Below are 25,036 nucleotides of genomic sequence, written 5' to 3'. Positions count from 1 at the left end.
CTCCTCCACCTCAATGGCCAGGGTACCTTCTCCTGCTGACTCCATAGTTAAGGTCAGATTCTGTAATCGGCGGGAGGCATGACACCTTGATGCACTTGGCAAGGTAACAAAGGGTTGTATGTAAAGAAACTGTTTTTTTTCTTCTGTAGAATGTTTCTTTGAGACCATCAGGCGATGTCCTATATATTTTTTTAAAAGGGAGTGTCCCCTAAACAAGCTGGGAACTAGACAAAATCTCCAGAACGGCATATGTTTTAAGTAACTGTCCAGTGAAAATCTCACTTTAAAAGTTAATTTTCCGTTAACTCATAGCCAAATAATGTTGTTGACTCATCCTATACTCGTATTTGTGGCCAAAGCATAAATTGTAGGGGGAAAAAAAACACTTCAAAAACACAACATCAAACATCGCAAAGAGACCATTTAAAAAATGCTTGCTATTTCCTCATAGAATATGATGTCATGGCCAATCAGCGGTCTAGAGCAGGATGAGCTGGCCAATCAGAGGTCTTACTTGCTTGAATATTTGTAATGATGTTGGGGTACACCCACACCATTCCAACACAGAACAGTTGCTTTTTAACATACTTCATTTTAAAATGTTGGAAGGAAAACTATCTCACTCATTTTCGAAGTAATTATAGGTCATATATCATAGAAATCTGAAACCACTGGACAGCTACTTTAAAGGTAATTGGAGACAGGAATTGTTCTTACAATATTCCCATGAAACATGTCTAGAACATTAATATCTTATATTCTGAGAACATGGCAACCACGTTCTGGGTAAGTTCTGTTGACATTTAGGGAATGTTCTCCTAACTCTAATGCCAAAACATTCTAAATGGGTTCTCAGGAGGTTTTTGCTAACATACTTAGATGGTTCCCCTAACTAACAGAAAACTGGACACTCAAACATCTGGGGAACATTGCGGGTAACATTACAAAAACTTTCTCTCCCTAGAATTGTCACCTGCGCTAACACCAAAGAGCTCCCTTAATTACTACTCACAGGTTTTAACTCATGGTAATCTTCAAAGAAAAGAGAAACCTACACACTGCTTTTGCTAGTATCACTTATTTTTTATTCAAGTTTACATGTCGGCCTCTTGGTTTTTGTCAGATCCTTTTTTTTTGTAATCAAAAGGATGCTCATTGCTCATCATCCTATAATGACAGACTAAATCATATTACTGAGTATGTAACTGAGAAATCTTTGGTTAGCGGTGCACACAAATGTTTCCAAGTAACATCTCAATTTGGAAGTTACAGTTACTCAATTCAAAACGGCTAATGTTTGTAAGTGGTGAATGACATTCCTTTATCCTAGCTCACCATGGCCAGTGTGCAGTCTCTTTATTAATGTTTAACCAGTCACTTGTTAATGTTTTACTGCTGATGTCAAAGACTTATTGTATCCCTCCCATCTACAGCATCATGCACTACCGGTCCAAAGTTCACAAGGAGTGTTTTTGTTTTTTTACAGAAACTCAGATAGACAATACAAACACACACTGGCGGAACACATTCAGTGTAGCTTGGAAGATTTGAAAGAAGCAGAACAACACAAAAACAATTACCCTCTCTTATTCATTAGAGAATATTGTGACAATGGGGGCATACTAAACAGACAAATAACTGTAGTCTGGAGGCTTCGTAGGTTATTTCTCAGGTACCCTCTTCTGACTATGGTTTGGTGTTTATCATCAAAGGAAACCATGCCAACCTCTAGTGTTATTCATAACACCATAATCGATTTGACATAAATGACGCCATTCAACGTCCCCCAGCCGCGTTGGGTGAAGAATAGGTGACCAATTATAGCCTTTGCTTTACTATGACTCACAGTACACTATTACACCCACACAAAACCACTCCTCCCACCTAGTATGTATTCTATTCCCCCCGTACATCACCAGGTAGAGAGATAAAGAAAGGTGAGTGGACAAGACGATTGTTTTCATCAGAAAAGACCCTTTGTGGAATTCTAAGAGTTTGTTTTACAACTTTATACCTAACTGAAAGAACCCTGTTTTTCTTTTGGAATGTTCAAGGCTCTCAACGTTCAAGGGTCTCAAACCTATTGGCTGCAGAGTTCTTAGACAAGTCAAACAGTACGTGGCAGATAGGATGTGTACAGGTAAATGCTCTCGGTGTATCGGGGTGACGCTATACCCACTGGCAGTCATCTCAATCATCTGTAACATCATACTGTTCTTCCCGGGTTGGGAGACCAGTTACGCCAAAGACGGATACATCACAGAAGAGGTGAAGTACATGGGAGGACTGGTTGGAGGGGGACTAATGGTAAGTTCTTTCTTCTTAAATAATGAATGGTGTTTAATTTAATTATGCAATATTTTTTAAAAGTGCAAGCCATTGGGAAATCCCCCATAACCATTCATATGAGAATGTCAGAGAAATTTCATGTGGACTTTGTTTTGTGTATTGATGAAACCCTTGTTAGGTTCCACATGATTCACAAGTATATGTATAATGGGGAGTCACCCATGAGTTGACACAGTTAAGTTATCCAAGGGTTTGGATGTTTGAGTGTTTGAGTGTTTTCTACTAGTTTTTAGATTTTTACATGGTTAGGGACAAACTACAGTGTGATATGTAAGTAATCTGGTGAATCATGCTGCTATATTTGCCAAGAAGCTCACCACAGCCCTTATCAAAGTGCACATTTGCTGGACCTTCCTACTACTGCCTCATTCATTCAAGAACAAGAGCAACAAAATCATTCACACACAAAAATAAAAACATTCAACCATTCTCACATTCAACTACTTGTATTGGCTTGTTCAAATGCAAATAGTTGTTATTGTCAAATGTCGATTTTTAAAATTTAGCCTTTACTTAACCAGGATAAAAGTCCTTGCTTGAGGTTACATGCATGGTACTGATTTCCTTGCCCATTCCCTTTCCAGGTGTTGGTCCCAGCATTGTACATCCATGTTACTGGACAGCAGGGATGCTGTGCCAACCGCTGCGGGGTAAGTCCTCTTTACAGACAAGAAAACACTGGAGAAGTCTATAAGAATGATAACTGTTGAACTCTAAAAGACTAGAAATCTCTAAAAAGAAGAGCAGGGAATTGAAAGATTACTTTTGAAAGATTACAAAAGGATCAGCGCTACAAATGCAGAGATACAGATAGACAGAGACAGATAGACAGATACAGAGAGAGTAAGGTAGATAGAGAGACAGACAGACAGAGCAAGAGAGAAAGAAAGGAAGGAAGGAATCATACGTGATAGGATGCAAAGAAAACAGGAAATTCTAAATAAGATAGTCATCATAATTTTTAGCACTTTGAAATTAACATTTATTATTTGTTATTGTAATTCTGTGTTTTTTAATTATGTAAGTTCATTCTATTAAAACTTAACTAATCTTGTTTCCACAGATGTTCCTCTCCATTGCCTTTGCTGCGGTCGGGGTTGCTGGCGCCCTCTACAGTTTCATAGTGGCAATGCTTGGCCTGATTAATGGGCCCTACTGTAGAGTGCTGCTGCTCTGGATGACTCCCTTCAAAGACAGGTTAGTGTCTTCATAGATCACAAACGCACACTCATTAACTTACACAAGCGCACATGCACACACGCACGCACGCACGCACGCGAGCACACGCACACACACACCACCACCACCACTATGCTTATAATGAATTACAACCCTCTCCCGCTTTCCCCATCAGACAGGACAGTTACCTGAACAACCGTGATCTGTGGGGATTGTGCACAGCACCTAAAAACGTGGTGGAGTTTAACATTGGGCTGTTTGCCATCCTGCTGGTGACAAGCTCTCTGCAGCTGGTGCTCTGTTGCACCCAGATGATCAACGGGCTCTTTGGATGCCTCTGTGGAACCTGCACCAACAAAGGGGTATGGAAGGGGAGGGGTCCCTTACACCTGTTTGTGAGACAGTTATCATTGGATTTAATAGAAATATTTTCTTCAATTAAGTACATTTTTAAATGTAATGTTATTGATGTGATGTAAATCCTTAAAATGTATCAGCTATAGCCTACACTGCTGAAAAGTTATACGCTGTAGGAAAAGGAGACCAATGAACTCTTACAGGATTGTCTTCTAGAGAGCTGAATAGTCCTTCACTGTGGGGAAAGTTTCCTTATTAAATTTGTCTCCCTGTGGGGAAAGTTTCCTTATTAAATTGTTAATCTTGTCCCAAGCAGGTTATTTAATGGAAGGAAGACTCTTACTCTACTCTCCATCCATGATGGATTGACTGGCACCTCTAAGTGGACCAAGAGAGACATTGGCTTCAATATGTTTGCAATGTGATGTACAACATTCTCCCTTATTTTAATGTTTTCAATGTGATATCCCTTCTAAATGAGCATTTTAGCCATTTAGCAGACACTCTTCTTCAGAGTGACTACAGTTAGTGAATTCAACTAAGGCAGGTAAGACAACCGCATATCAACCGTATACCAAATTACCATTTGTCAGTATAGTTAGATGCAAATGTATAATGTGTTTAAATGTGTTTTTAACAAAGAATAACGCCTTGTCCGATACATGGATTGGTGTCATTTCAGAATTTTCCCAGTAAACTCTTCAGTGACATGCAATTGCTATTCAGTGGTGCAGCATATAATATACAATATCAATTCTCTGTGTTCATTATATACATGCATTGTACACATTTTCTGAAATAAAATGAAATCTTTTTTATTCTTACATTCTATTTGTGCTCTCTTCTCCATTGTATTGATACATAGGACACTTTCTGTTGAAAATAAGAGAGACAAATGTATGATACCTACTAATTGAGTCCATTACTAAGTAATGGTTAATGATGGTCTATTCTCCATTACAAAAGGCATGAATTAATGCATTATACGGTGCCTTCAGAAAGTATTCACACACCTTTGTCCAAATGTTGTGTTACAAAGTGGGATTAAAATTGATTTAATTATAATTTTTAGTTATGGTGGAATACAAATACTAACATTTGTAAAACATGAATGAAAAATAAAACACTAATATATGTTGATTAGATAAGTATTTAACCCACTGAGTTACACATTATTATTTCAAAATGATTCTAGATCTGTTAAGTTGGTTGTTGATCCCCAGCTAACAATGACCTGTCGATCCGCCAGTATTTTTTGGGTGGCTTGCCGCGGTCGGGCCTCCGGTGGCAGATCATTGGCATGCCGAAAGTCGGCAATCGCTCATCGGTCCACTAGCGTTTCTTGAGCGGCAAGCCGCTATGCTAGGTGGAGATCTTCAGTGGAGGAATTTGGGCATGTCGATATGTGGACCCGTGCATGCGACCTGCTGTAACACCTTCTCATAAATTGAATAAGTACTGCTACTATTGCTGAAAACAATATATATATATACACACTAACTTTCAAAAGTTTGAGATCACTTAGAAATGTCCTTGTTTTTGAATGAAAAGCAAAAAATGTTGTCCATTAAAATAACATCAAATCGATCAGAAATACAGTGCAGATATTGTTAATGTTGGCACGTTGTGTTAGCTAATCCAAGTTTTATTATTATTACTAATTGTATAACACTTACAAAAAATATATATAATACATATTCCTCGTTTTGTAATGTGTTTTACAATACATTTGCAATGATAATTGAGAGTGGTGTACATTATTTTGGAAACATTACTGTGTGGAAAGATACTGATAATATGAACGGTGGACCGACCGTGGACCGCCAACAAATACTTATTATGAATCAGTAGTGGACCTCTGTCGGAAAAGTGTCGGCTGCCGCAGTTCGCCCGCTGGAGAAACGATGAGCAAAACGCGGGCGAACTACAGGCTTTGCCACCGGTGGACCGCTACTGGCCCGCCGGCCATATTTGCAGGGTAATTTCTGCCAAGTTGGTTGTTGAACATTGCTAGACAGCCATGTTCAAGTCATTCCATAGATTTCAAGCCAATTTAAGTCAAAATTGTAACTAGGCCACTTTGGAACATTCAATGTTGTCTTGGTAAGCAACTCCAGTGTATATTTGGCCTTGTGTTTTAGGTTTTGTCCTGCTGAAAGGTGAACTGGCCTCTCAGTGTCTGTTGGAAAGTAGACTGAACCAGGTTTTCCTTTAGGACTTTGCCTGTGCTTAGCTCTATTCTGTTTCACAAAAAACTCCCCTGTCCTTTCCCATTAGATTTTTTTGCCTCCACTATGCTTGAAAATACACTGCTCAAAAAAATAAAGGGAACACTTAAACAACACAATGTAACTCCATGTCAATCACACTGTGAAATCAAACTGTCCACTTAGGAAGCAACACTGATTGACAATACATTTCACATGCTGTTGTGCAAATGGAATAGACAACAGGTGGAAATTATAGGCAATTAGCAAGACACCCCCAATAAAGGAGTGGTTCTGCAGGTGGGGACCACAGACCACTTCTCAGTTCCTATGCTTCCTGGCTGATGTTTTGGTCACTTTTGAATGCTGGCGGTGCTTTCACTTTAGTGGTAGCATGAGACGGAGTCTACAACCCACACAAGTGGCTCATCCAGGATGGCACATCAATGCGAGCTGTGGCAAGAAGGTTTGCTGTGTCTGTCAGCGTCCAGAGCATGGAGGCGCTACCAGGAGACAGGCCAGTACATCAGGAGACGCGGAGGAGGCCGTAGGAGGGCAACAACCCAGCAGCAGGACCGCTACCTCCGCCTTTGTGCAAGGAGGAGCAGGAGGAGCACTACCAGAGCCCTGCAAAATGACCTCCAGCAGGCGACAAATGTGCATGTGTCTGCTCAAACGGTCAGAAATAGACTCCATGAGGGTGGTATGAGGGCCCGATGTCCACAGGTGGGGGTTGTGCTTATACAGCCCAACACCGTGCAGGACATTTTTTCATTTGCTAGAGAACACCAAGATTGGCAAATTCACCACTGGTGCCCTGTGCTCTTCACAGATGAAAGCAGGTTCACACTGAGCACATGTGACAGACGTGACAGTCTGGAGACGCCGTGGAGAACGTTCTGCTGCCTGCAACATCCTCCAGCATGACCGGTTTGGCGGTGGGTCAGTCATGGTGTGGGGTGGCATTTCTTTGGGGGGCCGCACAGCCCTCCATGTGCTCGCCAGACTGCCATTAGGTACCGAGATGAGATCCTCAGACCCCTTGTGAGACCATATGCTGGTGCGGTTGGCTCTGGGTTCCTCCTAATGCAAGACAATGCTAGACCTCATGTGGCTGAAGTGTGTCAGCAGTTCCTGCAAGAGGAAGGCATTGATGCTATGGACTGGCCCGCCTGTTCCCCAGACCTGAATCCAATTGAGCACATCTGGGACATCATGTCTCGCTCCATCCACCAACGTTGCACCACAGACTGTCCAGGAGTTGGTGGATGCTTTAGTCCAGGTCTGGGAGGAGACCATCCACCACCTCATCAGGAGCATGCCCAGGCGTTGTAGGGAGGTCATACAGGCACGTGGAGGCCACACACACTACTGAGCCTCATTTTGACTTGTTTTAAGTACATTACATCAAAGTTGGATCAGCCTGTAGTGTGGTTTTCCACTTTAATTCTGAGTGTGACTCCAAATCCAGACCTCCATGGGTTGATAAATGTGATTTCCATTGATAATTTTGTGTGATTTTGTTGTCAGCACATTCAACTATGTAAAGAAAAAAGTATTTAATAAGAATATTTCATTCATTCAGATCTAGGATCGGTTATTTTAGTGTTCCCTTTATTTTTTTGAGGAGTGTATGAAGAGTGGTACTCCGTGGTGTGTTGTGCTGTATTTGCCCCAAACATTCAGGACATAAAGTTAATTTCTTTGTCATATTTTTTGCAGTTTTACTTTAGTGCCTTACCGCAAACAGGATGCATGTTTTGGAATATTTTTTAGGCTTCCTTTTCACTCTGTCAATTAGGTTAGTATTTTCCTATTACAGCCATTAAACTCTAACTGTTAGGGCATTATCACATCTGAAATTCAGTACCCTGGTTTGGTTACCTGGAGCTTTTGTTATAATGCCACAGAATATGTTTTGATTCCACAAAATCTAAAAATAACAGTTTACATGACATCAGCGAGCTAGCTTGTTTACCACAGGCAAAAAAGTCCACGCGACTCACACCACGTCAGAATACATGGTACTCTGGTCCCGGATCTTGGACCCACTACTCACGCAGGTCTAAGATTAGTTTGCGCAGATCAAGGTACCAAACACCCTAAAGCATTAGCCTCATGGTGAAATCCCTGAGCAGTTTCCTTCCTCTCTGTCAACTAAGATAGGAAGGATGCCTGTATATTTATAGTGACTGGATGTATTGCTACACCATCCCATGTAATTAATAACTTTGCCATGCTTAAAGAGATATTTAATGTCAGATTTGTTTTATATCTACCAATAGACGTCCTTATTTGCAAGGCATTGGAAAACCTCCCTGGTCTTTGTGGTTGACTCTCTTTTTGAAATTCACTGCTCGACTGAGGGACCTTACAAATAATTGTATGGTGTGGGGTACAGATGAGGTACTCAAAAATAATTTAAAAAACACACCATACAACTTGTTAAGAACGTGTACTCCTGAACTTATTTAGGCTTGACATAAAATGGGTTGAATACTTATTGACTCAAGACATTTCAGCTTTTCATTAATTTGTCAAAATTTTGAAAAACATAATTCCACTATGACATTTGAGTATAGGCCAGTGACATCAAAAATCTACATTTTTAATTTAGGCTGTAACAACAAAATGTGGAAAATGTCAAGGGGTGTGAAGTACTGAACGCAGCACATGAGATGTCCCACATCTTTGTCCTGCAGTGACACTTTTAATACAAGTCATGTAATTACAATACAAAAACTATTTTCCCCCAACATATACAGTTAGTATTATTTACTCTATACAGTATTAAATCAAATCAAATTTTATTTGTCACATACACATGGTTAGCAGATGTTAATGCGAGTGTAGCGAAATGCTTGTTGCGAGTGTAGCGAAATGCTTGTATTATTGTACTCTTTACAGTAGGATAGTATAATAGGCTAATCGGTCCGGATAATTTCCTGAACATGAATAAAAGAATATGCATCTTTATTTGAAATAAATATTGCATATTTAAAATGTCTAAAGTGTAAAGGCTTGTTTAAGGAATATTTGACAATGGAATGATACCTCTGGCAGATCATTGCAATTGGCAGTTTGGATATGATACTTAGTCGGTGTTGCTTGAAGCTGAGAATTTCATGGTTTGGCACATCACAATATAACATTATAGTACATGACAAACAAGGTGAAGAATAGTGGTTAATAGACAAACAACAATAACAAGGTAACACTTCACCCCCAATTCCTCCCCTATGTAATTACAAAACTGCTCAAATCAATTAGAACGCAGTTACTGACGTATAACATGTTAGCACACTGTTGTTACTATTAATACATTTCAGCATTATTACACAGGTATAAGAGCAACTGAATGTGAAGCGTTACCAATATTAATGACTAAAAAAAGGACAGAAAAACACTGAACATTTGAATAATGGAGTTACATTTCAGGGAACTTGGCATAAAGGCAATGTATTGCAGTATTGAAATGCATTTGAAAAACGAGTGCTGTTTTCTTGAAATGGCTGGAAAATACAGTACTATTACAGTGCCTTTCTCAATCGTGTACCAGCACTATGACAAGTAAGCCAGAGGGGTATACAACAAAGGATCAATGAGTTACCCTGCCTAAATATTCTGAAATAACTTGTTTTTTGAAGGATAAGCTTGAAATGGCATGGTCTAATTGACTCAACAACCAAAAAACACATCTTTCTTAATGAATCAGAACATCAATAGTTATTTCTGGTTGTTTATCAAAGTTAGCTGGCTAATTCATTGAGCCCGCTTTGTAGTATACCCCTCGGGTCAGGTCCACTCCGGTGGAGTGTTGAGAATAGGAGGAAAATAATGGTTGGCTGCGTAGATGCATTGCCTTTCTGCAGTAGACAGACAAGACCACAAAAGAACAGTAACAACTCAGGGGTATACTACAAAGCAGGATCAATGCATTAGCCAGCTAACTTTGATAAACAGAGAAATAACAGATCATTTTCTGGTTCTTTAAGAAAGCTAAACTTAGATACAGTGGGGAGAACAAGTATTTGATAACCTGCAAAATCGGCAGTGTTTCCTACTTAAAGCATGTAGAGGTCTGTAATTTTTTATCATAGGTACACTTCAACTGTGAGACGGAATCTAAAACAAAAATCCAGAAAATCACATTGTATGATTTTTAAGTAATTAATTTGCATTTTATTGCATGACACAAGTATTTGATACATCAGAAAAGCAGAACTTAATATTTGGTACAGAAACCTTTGTAATTGCAAACAGAGATCATACATTTCCTGTAGTTCTTGACCAGGTTTACACACACTGCAGCAGGGATTTTGGCCCACTCCTCCATACAGACCTTCTCCAGATCCTTCAGGTTTCAGGGCTGTCGCTGGGCAATACGGACTTTCAGCTCCCTCCAAAGATTTTCTATTGGGTTCAGGTCTGGAGACTGGCTAGGCCACTCCAGGACCTTGAGATGCTTCTTACGGAGCCACTCCTTAGTTGCCCTGGTTGTGTGTTTCGGGTCGTTGTCATGCTGGAAGACCCAGCCACGACCCATCTTCAATGCTCTTACTGAGGGAAGGAGGTTGTTGGCCAAGATCTCGCGATACATGGCCCCATCCATCCTCCCCTCAATACGGTGCAGTCGTCCTGTCCACTTTGCAGAAAAGCATCCCCAAAGAATGATGTTTCCAGCTCCATGCTTCACGGTTGGGATGGTGTTCTTGGGGTTGTACTCATCCTTCTTCTTCCACCAAACACAGCGAGTGGAGTTTAGACCAAAAAGCTCTATTTGTCTCTTTGTCCACATGACCTTCTCCCATTCCTCCTCTGGATCATCCAGATGGTCATTGGCAAACTTCAGACGGGCCTGGACAAGCGCTGGCTTGAGCAGGGGGACCTTGCATGCGCTGTAGGATTTTAATCCATGACGGTGTAGTGTGTTACTAATGGTTTTCTTTGAGACGGTGGTCCCAGCTCTCTTCAGGTCATTGCCAGGTCCTGCCGTGTAGTTCTGGGCTGATCCCTCACCTTCCTCATGATCATTGATGCCCCACGAGGTGAGATCTTGCATGGAGCCCCAGACCGAGGGTGATTGACCGTCATCTTGAACTTCTTCCACTTTCTAGTAATTGCGCCAACAGTTGATACCTTCACACCAATCTGCTTGCCTATTGTCCTGTAGCCCATCCCAGTCTTGTGCAGGTCTACAATTTTATCCCTGATGTCCTTACACAGCTGTCTGGTCTTGGCCACTGTGGATAGGTTGGAGTCTGTCTGATTGAGTGTGTGGACAGGTGTCTTTTATACAGGTAATGAGTTCAAACAGGTGCAGATAATACAGGAAATGAGTGGAGAACAGGAGGGCTTCCTAAAGAAAAACTAACAGGTCTGTGAGAGCCGGAATTCTTACTGGTTGGTAGGTGATGAAATACTTATGTCATGCATTTAAAAATCATACAATGTGATTTTCTGGATTTTTGTTTTAGATTCCGTCTCTCACAGTTGAAGTGTATCTATGATACAAATTACAGACCTCTACATGCTTTGTAAGTAGGAAAACCTACAAAATCGGCATCAATCGGTATCAAATACTTGTTCTCCCCACTGTATGGGTTTTTGTTTGTGGAGTCAATTAGACCATGCACATTTCAAGCTTATTTCTTTAAAAAAATTAAATAAATTAAATTCTGAATATATAACAAAGTTAACTGTCGAACTCCTTTATTCTGCTTTGTAGTATTCCCCTCTCGCAGATTAAGAAATAGATTATGACTATTCTGAGATTCTGCTCTGACGTACCACAGACAAATGCTAATGTAAAAAGGGCTTTATAAAATAACATGTATTTTATTAATACTGTAAAAAATTTAAAGACGAAATACTCCACTTCCAGACCTTGATCCCGTTTCAAATCAGGTCTGGGAATGCATCCTGTATATCAACCTTACACCGAGTGTACAAAGAATTAGGTCCATGACATCATTTTCAACTGGATTCACCCGGTCAGTCTATGATCCCTTATCGATGTCACCTGTTAAATCTACTTCAATCAGTGTAGACAAAGGGGAGGAGATAAGTTAAAGAAGGATTTTTAAGCCTTGAGACAATAGAGACATGGATTGTGTATGTATGCCATTCAGAGAAGATTTAAGTGCCTTTGAACGGGGAATGGTACTATAGTAGGTGCCAGGCGCACTGGTGGAAGTGTGCCAGGAACTGCAATGCTGCTGGGTTTTTCATGCGCAACAGTTTCCTGTGTGTATCAAGAATGGTCCACCACCCAAAGATCATCCAGCCAATTGACACATCTTTGGGAAGCATTGGAGTCAACATGGGCCAGCATCCCTGTGGAACACTTTTGACACCTTGTAGAGTCCATTCCCTAACGAATTGAGGCTGTTAAGGGCAAAAGGGGATGCAACTCAATATTAGGTTCCAAATATTTTGTACACTCAGTTTATATTCACATTTAAGTCAAGTATCTAAAAACATAATATTAGCCAAAATGCTTCTCTGAGGAGTGTGGGTTCCAAGCCCAACCCAGCGGGCAAAGCTCAACCCACTTACAATCAGAATTAATTGAAATCAGGTCATTTCAACCAGTTCGGAGTGTTGTAGGAGGTTAACGACACAGCGCAGTAGGGTTAACCAGTACAAATGACAAGGCAAAAAAAGAGATGGGGGACATCGTTGTCGGAGGAGGACCAGGTCAGCTGTCAAACTGTTTCATCATGAACTTACGGCTGGCCTCGTACCCCAGGAACAGGGCTCCGTTGGCGGGGAACGTGCGGATCATGGTGGGAGTCAAACCAGAATAGAGCGCCCTTACACCTAAACAAAAAGGGAAAGACATGAAAGGACAATATTTCCTACTGTCCTCAACAAAGCGTGTAAGAGGAGTGATGCATCTTGCTTGAAGCACAGAGTGGATTTTTACAAAGACATTCCTGTTTAAAAATGTTGCCCAAAATCATACAACATCCCACACAGTGCCTACCTTCCGTCCTCATGATAGTCATCATGGTCTTGAAGAAACCTTCCTGGCGCCCTATCATTGACATGACCTGGATACGAGACTTGACACAGTCAAAGGGGTAGACCACCAGCCACAGGCATGCACCCCCGAAACCCCCACTGAACACAATAGGGGCCACTCCTGTAACATACACATAGCCACAAGTCATCAGGAATGCAGCCATAAGCATAGTGTTTTTTCTAACAAGCTAACCAAATTAGGTTGAATGTTTTGGAAGGAGAGTTTGGCGCAAAAGGTGATTGCTTTAAATTGGCCAATTCCGACATAATCCCAAAAGGAATCCCAATCAAGTATATTGCTACACAATTAATCTTTAAAAGCCTTCTCCTTTATCCCATCCCCTCGGAAGGCCCAGGACTCTAACATCTAGGCTACTTGCCATCCCTTAATAGTAACACTACAGTACCTATGTCATCCTTGCTGCACTTCATGTTGTCAGCAAAGGTGGTTCGGCAGAGCTCGTAGGCCCCGAAGAAGCAGAAGTACCCGGGCACCTCTCTGGCGATGGTTGTGGTCAGGCCTGTGAAAAACCCTGTAGGACCATTTTGCTTCATCACTGACTTCACCACTGACCACACCGTGCTGCAGGCAGAGAAAGTGAGAAAGAGAGGCAGAGAGAGAGAAAATGTGAAGTTTATATACTTTGTTTATGCCATTTAGCAGTCACTTTTATGGAAAGCGACTTACAGAACAGTGAGTAAATACTTAAAATTTGTATGGGATCCCTGCGGGAATTGAACCAACAACCTTGGCACTATTAGTGCTACACTTTTACAAACTCAGCCACACCGGACCACTCCTCCAGTTCAGAGGAAGAAAAGCACTTTTATAAGAGGTAATATGAAAATCAAAACATGGTCATTTTGCAAGAATAGTTTACACAACCTTGGAAGCCCTCTAAACAAAACAGGAAAAAAATAAAAGTTTTAAAGTAGCAAAACTTAAGTGAAGAATGTAAGTAATTATGTGAATATCCTTTAAAAAAGGCCCAATGCAGCCATTTTTATATTAATTTCTGGGTAACAATTAAGTAACTTAATGTAATAGTTTTCCATTAATATGGTCAAAAAGAAAAAAAGTCAAGCAAGATTTTTGCTAGGACTGCCTTGGAGTGGTCTGAGCGGGGAGGGCAAAACTTGCTGTTACTGAGCGACTTTGCTTTGCATTGCTCGCTGCCCCGGGTGTGTGGAGATCTCACTTTAGGACCAATGGAAAGGTCTAAAATGTGCAAACCCTGCCCTCCCAGAGCACTAGGCGATGCAAAACGATCTCGCCCATTGGCAGAGAGGTTTGGAACTCTGTTATTGGTCTATTAACTAGAGGTCGACCGATTATGATTTTCGAATATTGATTATTGGAGGACCAAAAAAAGCAGATACAGATTTTTTTTTAAATTATATATTTTTTATATATATCAGTGCAATATGTGCCATGTAAAAAAGCTAACATTCAAGTTCTTTGCTCGGAACATATGAAAGCTGGTGGTTCAATATTCCCAGTTCTTCAATATTCCTAGTTAGGAAGTTTTAGGTTGTAGTTATGACACATTGACTATTTCTCTCTATACTATTTGTATTTCATATACCTTTGACTATTTGATGTTCTTATAGGCACTTTAGTATTGCCAGCCTAATCTCAGGAGTTGATAGGCTTGAAGCCATAAACAGCGCTGTGATTAAAGCGTTGCTAAGAGCTGCTGGCAAACGCAGTAAAGTTTGAATGAATGCTTACGAGCGTGCTGCTGTCTACCACCACTCAGACTGCTCTATCAAATCATAGACTTAATTGTAATATAATAAACACAGAAATACGAGCCTTAGGTCATTAATATGGTGAATCCGGAAACTATCATTTCGAAAACAAAAACCTTTATTCTTTCAGTGAAATACGGAACCGTTACGTAGTTTATCGAACGGTTGGCAACCCTAAGTCTAAATATTGCTGTTACATTGCACAACCTTCAATGTTGTCATAATTATGTACAATTCTGGCAAATTAGTTCGCAACGAGCAAGGCGGCCCAAACTGTTGCACCATACCCTGACTCTGCGTGCAATGAACGCAAGAGAAGTGACACAATTTCCCTAGTTAATATTGTCTGCTGACATACATTTATTTTAACTAAATATGCAGGTTTAAAAAAATACTTATGTGTATTGATTTTAGAAAGGCATTGGTGTTTATGGTTAGGTACATTCGTGCAACGATTGTGCTTTTTCGTGAATGCACTTTTGTTAAAACATCCCCCGTTTGGCGAAGTAGGCTGTGATTCAATGATAATCAATGCGGTGCCTGTTAATTTGTATGCAATGCAGGACAAGCTAGTTAACCTAGTAATATCATCAACCATGTGTAGTTAACTAGTGATTATGTTAAGATTACCTTGGCTCCTTGCTGCATTCGCGTAACAGGTGGTCAGCCTGCCACGCAGTTTCCTCGAGGAATGCAATGTAAACGGCCATAATCACCATCCAAAAATGACGATTACCGATTGTTATGAAAACTTGAAATCGGCCCTAATTTAAAAAAGAAATGCCGATTCAATTGGTCGACCTCTAACATTAACTCATTTACCGCCTGTCGAAGCTCCACTCATGCAAAATCTGCTGATTAGAAGGTCCCGTGTAGATTGTATTTTCAACCAGCAACTAATCAGGAAATAACACTTTTACAGTGTTAGTTTCATCAGATGTTATACAATATGATACAAAACACAGGACAAATGTTGACTGCACTGGGCCTTTAAACACTCACTTTTGGCCCTTCGCGATCTTGCCAGACGCTTCCATCTCGTACATGGCTTGAAGACGACACTTGACCAACTCAGTGGGGCACAGGACCAGAGAGGAGAAGATGGATGCAACCGACCCAGCACATGCTTTTTGCATGTCACTGAAAGACAGAGACATATAGAGAAAGAGAGAACATACAGTAGGAGATGGTATGCCTACTACTGAAAGAGAGTGAGCATTCAATTAGGCCTACACATCCCAGTATCTTTCCTTACCTGAGTGGAGCCTCCGTTCCCAGTCCCGCCATTGTGCGAACCACCTCCTGGCAGAATCCGTAGCTCATGAAGAGGACAGAATTCTCAGCGATGTTAGCCATCAGGGCTGGGCTGGTACCCTGGTAGAGCCCTCGGAGACCCACCTGTCTGTACAGTATAGAGTAGTTTATTAAAGTGCCACTCCACCAGATTAGAACAATTTACAAGATATTGTTTACAACACTATAAAAACAACCACAGGCAGACAAAATACTTGATGTCATCCATATTAGTCAAAATACATTACATCAGTGCATTCGGAAAGTATTCAGACCCCTTGACTTTTCCCACGTTGTTACATTACAGCCTTACCCTAAAATGGATAAGGGTATTTCCCCCCCATCAATCTACACACAATACCCTATAATAAGAAAGCAAAAACAGGTTATAACTTTTTTGCAAACTTATTCAAAATAATAGACCTACCTTATTTACATAAGTATTCAGACTCTTTGCTATGAGACTCGAAAGTGAGTTTGTGTGCATCCTGTTTCCATTGGTCATCCTTGAGATATTTCTACAGCTTGATTGGAGTCCACCTGTGGTAAACTCAATTGATAGGACAGAATTTAGAAAGGGACACCTGTCGATATAGGTCCCACAGTTGACAGTGCATGTCAGAGCAAACACCAAGCCATGAGGTCGAAGGAATTGTCCGTAGAGCTCTGAGACAGGATTGTGTCGAGGCACAGATCTGGGGAAGGGTACCAAAATAAAGTATGCAGCAAAGTATGCAGCATTGAAGGTCCCAAGAACACAGTGGCCTCCATCATTCTTAAATGGAAGAACTTTGGAACACCCAAGACACTTCTTAGAGCTGGCTGCTGGAGAAGGGCCTTGGTCAGGGAGGTGACCAAGAACCCGATGGTCATCCTGACAGAGCTCCAGAGTTCCTCTGTGGAAATAAGAAAACCTTACTGAAGGACACCAATCTCGCCTTTATGTTAGAGAGGCCAGACAGAAGCCACTTCTCAGCAAAAGGCACGACAGCCCAATTGGGGTTTTCCAAAAGGCACCTAAAGGACTGTCCATGAGAAACAAGATTCTCTGGTCTGATGAAACCAAGATTGAACTCTTTGGCCTGAATGCCAAGAGTCACATCTGGAAGAAACCTGGTGCCATCCTTATGGTGAAGCATGGTGGTGACAGCATTATGCTGTGAGAATGCTTTTCAGCGGCAGGGACTGGGAGACTATTCAGGATCGAAGGAAAGATTAATGAAGCAAAGTACAGCGCGATCCTTGATGAAAACCTGCTCCAGAGCGCTCAGGACCTCACCTCCCAACAGGACATCAACCCTAAGCACACAGCCAAGACAACACAGGAGTGGCTTGGGGACAAGTCTCTGAATGTCCTTGTCCGGGCCACTCTTGAACACGATCAAACATCTTTGGAGAGCCCTTAAAATAGCTGTGCAGCGATGCTTCCCATCCCACCTGACAGGGCTTGAGAGGATCTGCAGAGAATGGAGAAGCTCCCCAAATACAGATGTGCGAAGCTTTTAGCGTCACACCCAAGAAGACTCTAGGCTGTAATTGCTGCCAAAGGTGCTTCAACAAAGTACTGAGTACTGTCTGGCCAATCTACCATAAAGGCCTGATTGGTGAAGTGCTGCAGAGATGGTTGTCTGTCTGGAAGGTTCTCCGATCTCCATAGAGGAACTCGGGAGCTCTGTCAGAATGACCATCGGGTTCTTGGTCACCTCCCTGACCAAGGCCCTTCTCCCCCGATTGCTCAGTTTGGCCGGGTGGCCAGCGCTAGGAAGAGTCTTGGTGGTTCCAAACTTCTTCCATTTAAGAATGATGGAGACCAATGTGTTCTTGGGAACCTTCAATGCTGCAGAAACGTTTTGGTACCTTATTCCAGATCTGTGCCTCGACACAATCCTGTCTCAGAACTCTGTCAATTGTGTGACCTTACATAGACCTTTCCAAATCACGTCCAATCAATTGAATTTACAACATATGGACTCTAATCAAATTGAAGAATCATCAAGGATGATCAACAGGATACAGCTGAGCTCAATTTGGAGTCTCATAGCATAGGGTATGAATACTTATGTAAATAAGTTATCTGTTTAAGATGATAAAAAATAAATGTTAACTGTTTTTGCTGCCATTGTGTTATTGCGTGTAGATTGATGAGGACTTAAAAAAAATGTTATCCATTTTAGAATAAGGCTGTAACATAAACAAAATGTTGAAAAAGTCAAGGGGTCTGAATACTTTCCAAATGCACTGTACTTTAACATGGACCTGTGATAGACTAGCGTTCTGTCCAGTCCAGGGGTTGTACTTTTATATTAAAACTGCTACAGAAACAGGAGACAGCCAGAATGTCCCAGAATGTCCCATAGGGCAGGAGCCTCAGACAAAGCTACATTCTTTTTTTATATAATATGTTTATTATTTTACAATAAAAAATTAAATAAAAAAGACAGCAATAACAATGACATTCATTGTACTGTTGAATGGGATGGCCAATTAATCTTTCCTTCAAGCTGAACCTCGGCAAGACGGAGCTGCTCTTCCTCCCGGGGAAGGACTGCCCGTTCCATGATCTCGCCATCACGGTTGACAACTCCATTGTGTCCTCCTCCCAGAGCGCTAAGAACCTTGGCGTGATCCTGGACAACACCCTGTCGTTCTCAACTAACATCAAGGCGGTGGCCCGTTCCTGTAGGTTCATGCTCTACAACATCCGCAGAGTACGACCCTGCCTCACACAGGAAGCGGCGCAGGTCCTAATCCAGGCACTTGTCATCTCCCGTCTGGATTACTGCAACTCGCTGTTGGCTGGGCTCCCTGCCTGTGCCATTAAACCCCTACAACTCATCCAGAACGCCGCAGCCCGTCTGGTGTTCAACCTTCCCAAGTTCTCTCACGTCACCCCGCTCCTCCGCTCCCTCCACTGGCTTCCAGTTGAAGCTCGCATCCGCTACAAGACCATGGTGCTTGCCTACGGAGCTGTGAGGGGAACGGCACCTCAGTACCTCCAGGCTCTGATCAGGCCCTACACCCAAACAAGGGCACTGCGTTCATCCACCTCTGGCCTGCTCGCCTCCCTACCACTGAGGAAGTACAGTTCCCGCTCAGCCCAGTCAAAACTGTTCGCTGCTCTGGCCCCCCAATGGTGGAACAAACTCCCTCACGACGCCAGGACAGCGGAGTCAATCACCACCTTCCGGAGACACCTGAAACCCCACCTCTTTAAGGAATACCTAGGATAGGATAAAGTAATCCCTCTCACCCCCCCTCCCCCTGAAAAGATTTAGATGCACTACTGTTCCACTGGAGGTCATAAGGTGAATGCACCAATTTGTAAGTCGCTCTGGATAAGAGCGTCTGCTAAATGACTTAAATGTTAAATGTAAAAGAAAACTTAACTCACACATACATACACAAAATAAAAGGGGGGCCAAAAAAAATAAAAACCTACATACTTGTATGTGGAGGAGAAGCAGTGGACAAAGCCTCGGTACAAGGAGGGAAAGGTCTGCATCTTCACCTTGGCTGTGTCCAGGGCTGACCGCTCAGCACACACGCTGTACCTCCTGGGTAGGGGATGGGTGTGGACAGTTAAAAGGAGCCATTTCACTTTATGACGATAGGAGTTGACAACAATTAGATCTGGGACACAAAACCTGAACCTTATGATTACAAAGAGAAGTGTGGGTCATCTTTCATCATGCAAAGTTACAAGGAATCCTACTTCTTTAGTGTATCTAAAGTTCAGCGCTGATTCAGCGCTTACCCTCCCCCACATTTTACACTGATAAGGATCTGTAGAGTGGGCTTTGTGATAGTGTGTGTGACAGTGATCACAGCCATTGGAAACAAAGGGCCCGGCTGGGGGAAGGCAATAGTCAGCAGTCAGTGTCCTGCTAGATCAGGTGAGGACTCTGAACAATGGACACCTTTTAGCATTGCTACTGTTATTACATTACAATAGTTAGTAGGTCAAGCTCTCAAGAACATTTACTCAGATGTAGTTACACAAATAGTCAAATGTTGAGATATTTAATCTCCATCTTGGCCATCCAGACCACTGGTGTGCAATAAGTGTAAGTAATAAGGATTTGCAACCTTATTATTGTGATAAGTATTCAAAAACCAAACACTTAAAAAGGGGCAAGCCGCAGTAGAAACAATAACAAAGCATACTTCCCGACAAAGCTGAGGGACAAGGCTGTATGTAACCACTATCAAATTCATAAACAGGGCTATGGATGCAAGGACTGACCATCCATGATATCAAAATTATATTTTTTAAATCATGTTGAGGCTATATACAGTGTGTGTTTACATTTAAAATCTGTTTACAAATAGTGGAGTAAAACATGTTTATTTCTGGGGTTCTGATGGGGTACAACAGTTGAACTATGCTCATGAGGCATTTATAAGTTATATTCTTCAAGAATCAAAATGGGTAAATATACATTTAAGTAAAAATGAATAGTAACTGCAGATTTTCCCTTTTAAAAAGACAGGCGACAAACGTTGACTTTAGTTTATTTCTTATTTTGCATGCGTTTATCACTGCTGCACTGCAAAATAAAAATGTAAATAAATAGAACAAAGGTCACATCATCTGTCTTTTCTAGTGTGTGGTTCTCTTACTTCCTTTTTTAAACTAGGCTAGTTTTCCTACGAAAACTCGTTTTTTTAAAATATCGAATAATGTTTGAATACTAGTTGTTTGTGCCAAACCAGCACCCCGAACTAGACACTACTGTGCTGCAAAAAAGTGTTTAACATTCAAGAAAAGAGGCAATAATGGATATTAAGTTTGAATAATTTCATATTAGAATTAAACAATCAAGGCCATTAAACACTTGTTGGACAATAATTGTACAAATGAAATGCCTTTTATCGTGTCTTGTGGAGTTCCAGCTAGTTACAAGAATCGCAGAGCTCTAAAACAGCTACATTTTCTCTCAGCCTCATAGCAACGTTTTTAAAATAGCATGAGATTAGCTATGAAACTGCACATTTTTGTCTCTGCCCCATTAGGGGCAAAACCACAAAATAATAATTTGGGCCCCCTGAAACTGTGCTTTGCAACTGTTACTTTACCTATAGCTCCAGCTGAGAGGTCAATGATGGCCTGCACCACTGGGTGTGGAGCCATTGAGATGGAGATCTGGAAATACCTGTTGAAGGGTTCCTCCTTTATTATGGTACAGCTCCTACTGCAATGCCAATCTGTGAAACAACCATATACAGTAAATACTCACTGTATTAAAAAAAACGACGAAGCTACTATTACATGTTAAACCAGTTATCACTCACCATAAAACTCAGGGAAATAAGATTAGTGGGTACAGTAGAAAAACGATAAATAACTAGGCTAGTCAGTTAACAACAAATTCTTATTTAAACTACAGTATAGATCGCACCTTAATAAACATTGACAAAAAAGTCACTCCATTTCACCATGGTAGTTGTTTTTCCCACGACAAGTGAGGCAGTAAATCACAGTTCCTCTATTGTTCACATGTAACTAATAGAGTGAATCACTTATAATTAGCTGCCCATTCACAATTCCAATGCAAGTCTCAAGTTGCTAGTCTGTGATCACTCTTCATTCGAAGCAGAAACTGGTGCGAAAGTTCAAGGAGCCAGAGAAGGCGACTGTCACGCTCAGCAACATAGATTGTGTATATAAATTAATACGGTATTAACTGTGAAAACCGCTCTCGAGTGCGCCGAGTCTGTCACCATAAGCCATATATTCACTCATGTTGTACAGTGCATTGCGGCAATCGTGTTGGTATATCAAAAGTTAGTTTGCGATCTGAACAAGAATGCTGAAAATGACTCGGGTGTCCGGCTAAGCCAGCTACATTAACAGCTGGCAATGCATCGAATGTAAGGACAAACGGTAGCTAGCTTAGCAGTAGCTACATATTACGGCGATGATGTGTGGATGTAAGCTAGTTTAGCTACCTATACTGCTAACGGTTCATTCGAGTTCTCTACATTTATTTAGCTTCATATAGCTACTCTCTCATTTCGACGTACCTTTGATGCTACGTAGAACAGGTTGCTAGAGACACAGTATCCAAGGCCATCTCATTCAAACGTGCGTTTCGACAGAGAGGAAGAGGCGAAGCGAGATATAGTTTTACTCCGCCCAAAATCTGTCCACGAAAATAACGCCACAGAGTGAGTCATTTTTTGTATGGAGGTCAATGTGTCGAATTTGGTCAACAAAAATTGTAATTGATCATTTGCTACGTGAGGTTTATTTGATCGAATATAAGTTTCGGAATGGTTGTTACGAATACACTGATAAACGTGGATTTCGCATTTCGGCAAATTTGAAAAAAACTATTTATGGGAGCTGTGCCTTTCTTTTTTTTTAGATAGATATACATAGAGGACTCATGGCTATAACCCGTTTTAGCATGGACATTGGGCTTGTTTGACATTGCAGCCACCGGAAAGCAACCTCTGTCAGGTAAAGTCCACAAAACATATTGAATGTAACAAACAGTTACATGACATACAGCATGGTCAATCAAGTTAATATTTCTGACATTTTCTGACTACTAAATAACTATTGATTTAGAACCAGGAGAGTTACCGAAAGTCACAGAAAACAGGAGCTGCATCCTCTATTCCAGCACTATTTCACCAATCTAATACATTGACAAAAGATATAAAAAACAATTTAGTCAACAACAATGTAAGCTAAATATGATGTGGCTGTCCATGGTTCTGATTTCTGTGTGTGTGTATGTGTGTGTGCAAGTAGAAAAAACATATTGACTCACCCTATTGGGGAGAAACACCAATTTAATCCTCTTCTTTTTTATGTTGACCAAGCAGTCTATGACTCTGAGATACAGTGCACACTTTTATTTTTTGTTGTTCTAGGCTACCTGGCTAAAATGCTTGCTCGCTAGCCTAACTTCCTGTCATGGGCAACATTAGCTAGTTAACATTAGCCTTCTACATCTAACTACATATTGAACTTTCATCCTTTCAGTCCAGGGGCACATTGTATGAATTTATGTTCGGATCAGAATCGCCGTTATAACCATTAGCCAGTACAGAGAACTAAGTAAAACCTTTAGTCCAAACCCCATCTCTATCCATGGCTAATTTAGGAAAGGGACAATTTTGGCTAGCTAGCTAGCCAGAGGACAACACCACAACGAGATGTAACAATTCAAGTTGTTTCTATGCTCTCAATGTGATAGGAGTGAAGCCAAATCCAAACTGGCTTCCCTTGACACTTATTTTTGGTGCACCAGGACCATTCACAGTTGAGCTTACTCAGTTTAGCGCAACGCTGATTGCCTATTATTTTAGACCTTTTTTTTTATCAAGGGAGGCCAAATGCTCGCTGACTTCCCCTGCATTCTCAAAGCTATGGGCGGCAACAATGTCATACTCTTTTTAAACAGACAGCATAAGATGGATAGACTACACTTACAGAGACAGAGGGGTGCTGTTTCGCTCGCTCTGAAACTTCCTCCGGTGAGATACATTACATTTAACATTTACATTTAAGTCATTTAGCAGACGCTCTTATCCAGAGCGACTTACAAATTGGTGCATTCACCTTATGACATCCAGTGGAACAGCCACTTTACAATAGTGCATCTAAATCTTTTAAAGGGGGGTGAGAAGGATTACTTTATCCTATCCTAGGTATTCCTTAAAGAGGTGGGGTTTCAGGTGTCTCCGGAAGGTGGTGACTCCGCTGTCCTGGCGTCGTGAGGGAGTTTGTTCCACCATTGGGGGGCCAGAGCAGCGAACAGTTTTGACTGGGCTGAGCGGGAACTGTACTTCCTCAGTGGTAGGGAGGCGAGCAGGCCAGAGGTGGATGAACGCAGTGCCCTTGTTTGGGTGTAGGGCCTGATCAGAGCCTGGAGGTACTGAGGTGCCGTTCCCCTCACAGCTCCGTAGGCAAGCACCATGGTCTTGTAGCGGATGCGAGCTTCAACTGGAAGCCAGTGGAGAGAGCGGAGGAGAGGGGTGACGTGAGAGAACTTGGGAAGGTTGAACACCAGACGGGCTGCGGCGTTCTGGATGAGTTGTAGGGGTTTAATGGCACAGGCAGGGAGCCCAGCCAACAGCGAGTTGCAGTAATCCAGACGGGAGATGACAAGTGCCTGGATTAGGACCTGCGCCGCTTCCTGTGTGAGGCAGGGTCGTACTCTGCGGATGTTGTAGAGCATGAACCTACAGGAACGGGCCACCGCCTTGATGTTATTTGAGAACGACAGGGTGTTGTCCAGGATCACGCCAAGGTTCTTAGCGCTCTGGGAGGAGGACACAATGGAGTTGTCAACCGTGATGGCGAGATCATGGAACGGGCAGTCCTTCCCGGGAGGAAGAGCAGCTCCGTCTTGCCGAGTTCAGCTTGAGGTGGTGATCCGTCATCCACACTGATATGTCTGCCAGACATGCAGAGATGCGATTCGCCACCTGGTCATCAGAAGGGGAAAGGAGAAGATTAATTGTGTGTCGTCTGCATAGCAATGATAGGAGAGACCATGTGAGGTTATGACAGAGCCAAGTGACTTGGTGTATAGCGAGAATAGGAGAGGGCCTAGAAGAGAGCCCTGGGGGACACCAGTGGTGAGAGCACGTGGTGAGGAGACAGATTCTCGCCACGCCACCTGGTAGGAGCGACCTGTCAGGTAGGACGCAATCCAAGCGTGGGCCGCGCCGGAGATGCCCAACTCGGAGAGGGTGGAGAGGAGGATCTGATGGTTCACAGTATCGAAGGCAGCCGATAGGTCTAGAAGGATGAGAGCAGAGGAGAGAGAGTTAGCTTTAGCAGTGCGGAGTGCCTCCGTGATACAGAGAAGAGCAGTCTCAGTTGAATGACTAGTCTTGAAACCTGACTGATTTGG

At 41.9% G+C, this 25,036-nt stretch overlaps 2 protein-coding genes across 3 annotated transcripts; one reads left to right on the top strand and one right to left on the bottom strand.

Annotated features, from left to right (window-relative positions):
* The first annotated feature begins 1,833 nt into the window (after window positions 1-1,833).
* Window positions 1,834-4,709, top strand: tm4sf21a (transmembrane 4 L six family member 21a). Of its 2 annotated transcripts, XM_065023478.1 has the most exons (6): window positions 1,834-1,937; window positions 2,055-2,307; window positions 2,934-2,999; window positions 3,413-3,546; window positions 3,704-3,890; window positions 4,202-4,709. In XM_065023478.1, exons 2-6 carry the CDS (start codon window positions 2,131-2,133, stop codon window positions 4,208-4,210), a joined length of 573 nt encoding a protein of 190 aa, XP_064879550.1. In that variant the 5' UTR covers window positions 1,834-1,937; window positions 2,055-2,130; the 3' UTR covers window positions 4,211-4,709. The 2 variants fall into 2 exon arrangements, with proteins under 2 accessions (XP_064879550.1, XP_029525957.1); XM_029670097.2 differs by having other exon boundaries at window positions 1,908-2,307.
* Window positions 4,710-8,882: 4,173 nt separating this feature from the next.
* Window positions 8,883-22,305, bottom strand: slc25a15b (solute carrier family 25 member 15b). The gene is given in 9 exon segments (XM_029670094.2): window positions 8,883-12,914; window positions 13,081-13,239; window positions 13,526-13,701; window positions 15,873-16,010; window positions 16,126-16,272; window positions 19,607-19,685; window positions 19,688-19,717; window positions 21,240-21,368; window positions 22,188-22,305. Coding segments are annotated over 8 exon segments (906 nt in total). The 5' UTR covers window positions 21,295-21,368; window positions 22,188-22,305; the 3' UTR covers window positions 8,883-12,792.
* Between the last annotated feature and the right edge of the window lie 2,731 nt (window positions 22,306-25,036).

This window comes from Oncorhynchus nerka, linkage group LG10, assembly GCF_034236695.1.
Source record: "Oncorhynchus nerka isolate Pitt River linkage group LG10, Oner_Uvic_2.0, whole genome shotgun sequence".
Classification (NCBI taxonomy): domain Eukaryota; kingdom Metazoa; phylum Chordata; class Actinopteri; order Salmoniformes; family Salmonidae; genus Oncorhynchus; species Oncorhynchus nerka.
The sequence above is the reverse complement of the archived record's forward strand: the minus strand, read 5'-3'. Positions and strand labels throughout refer to the sequence as shown.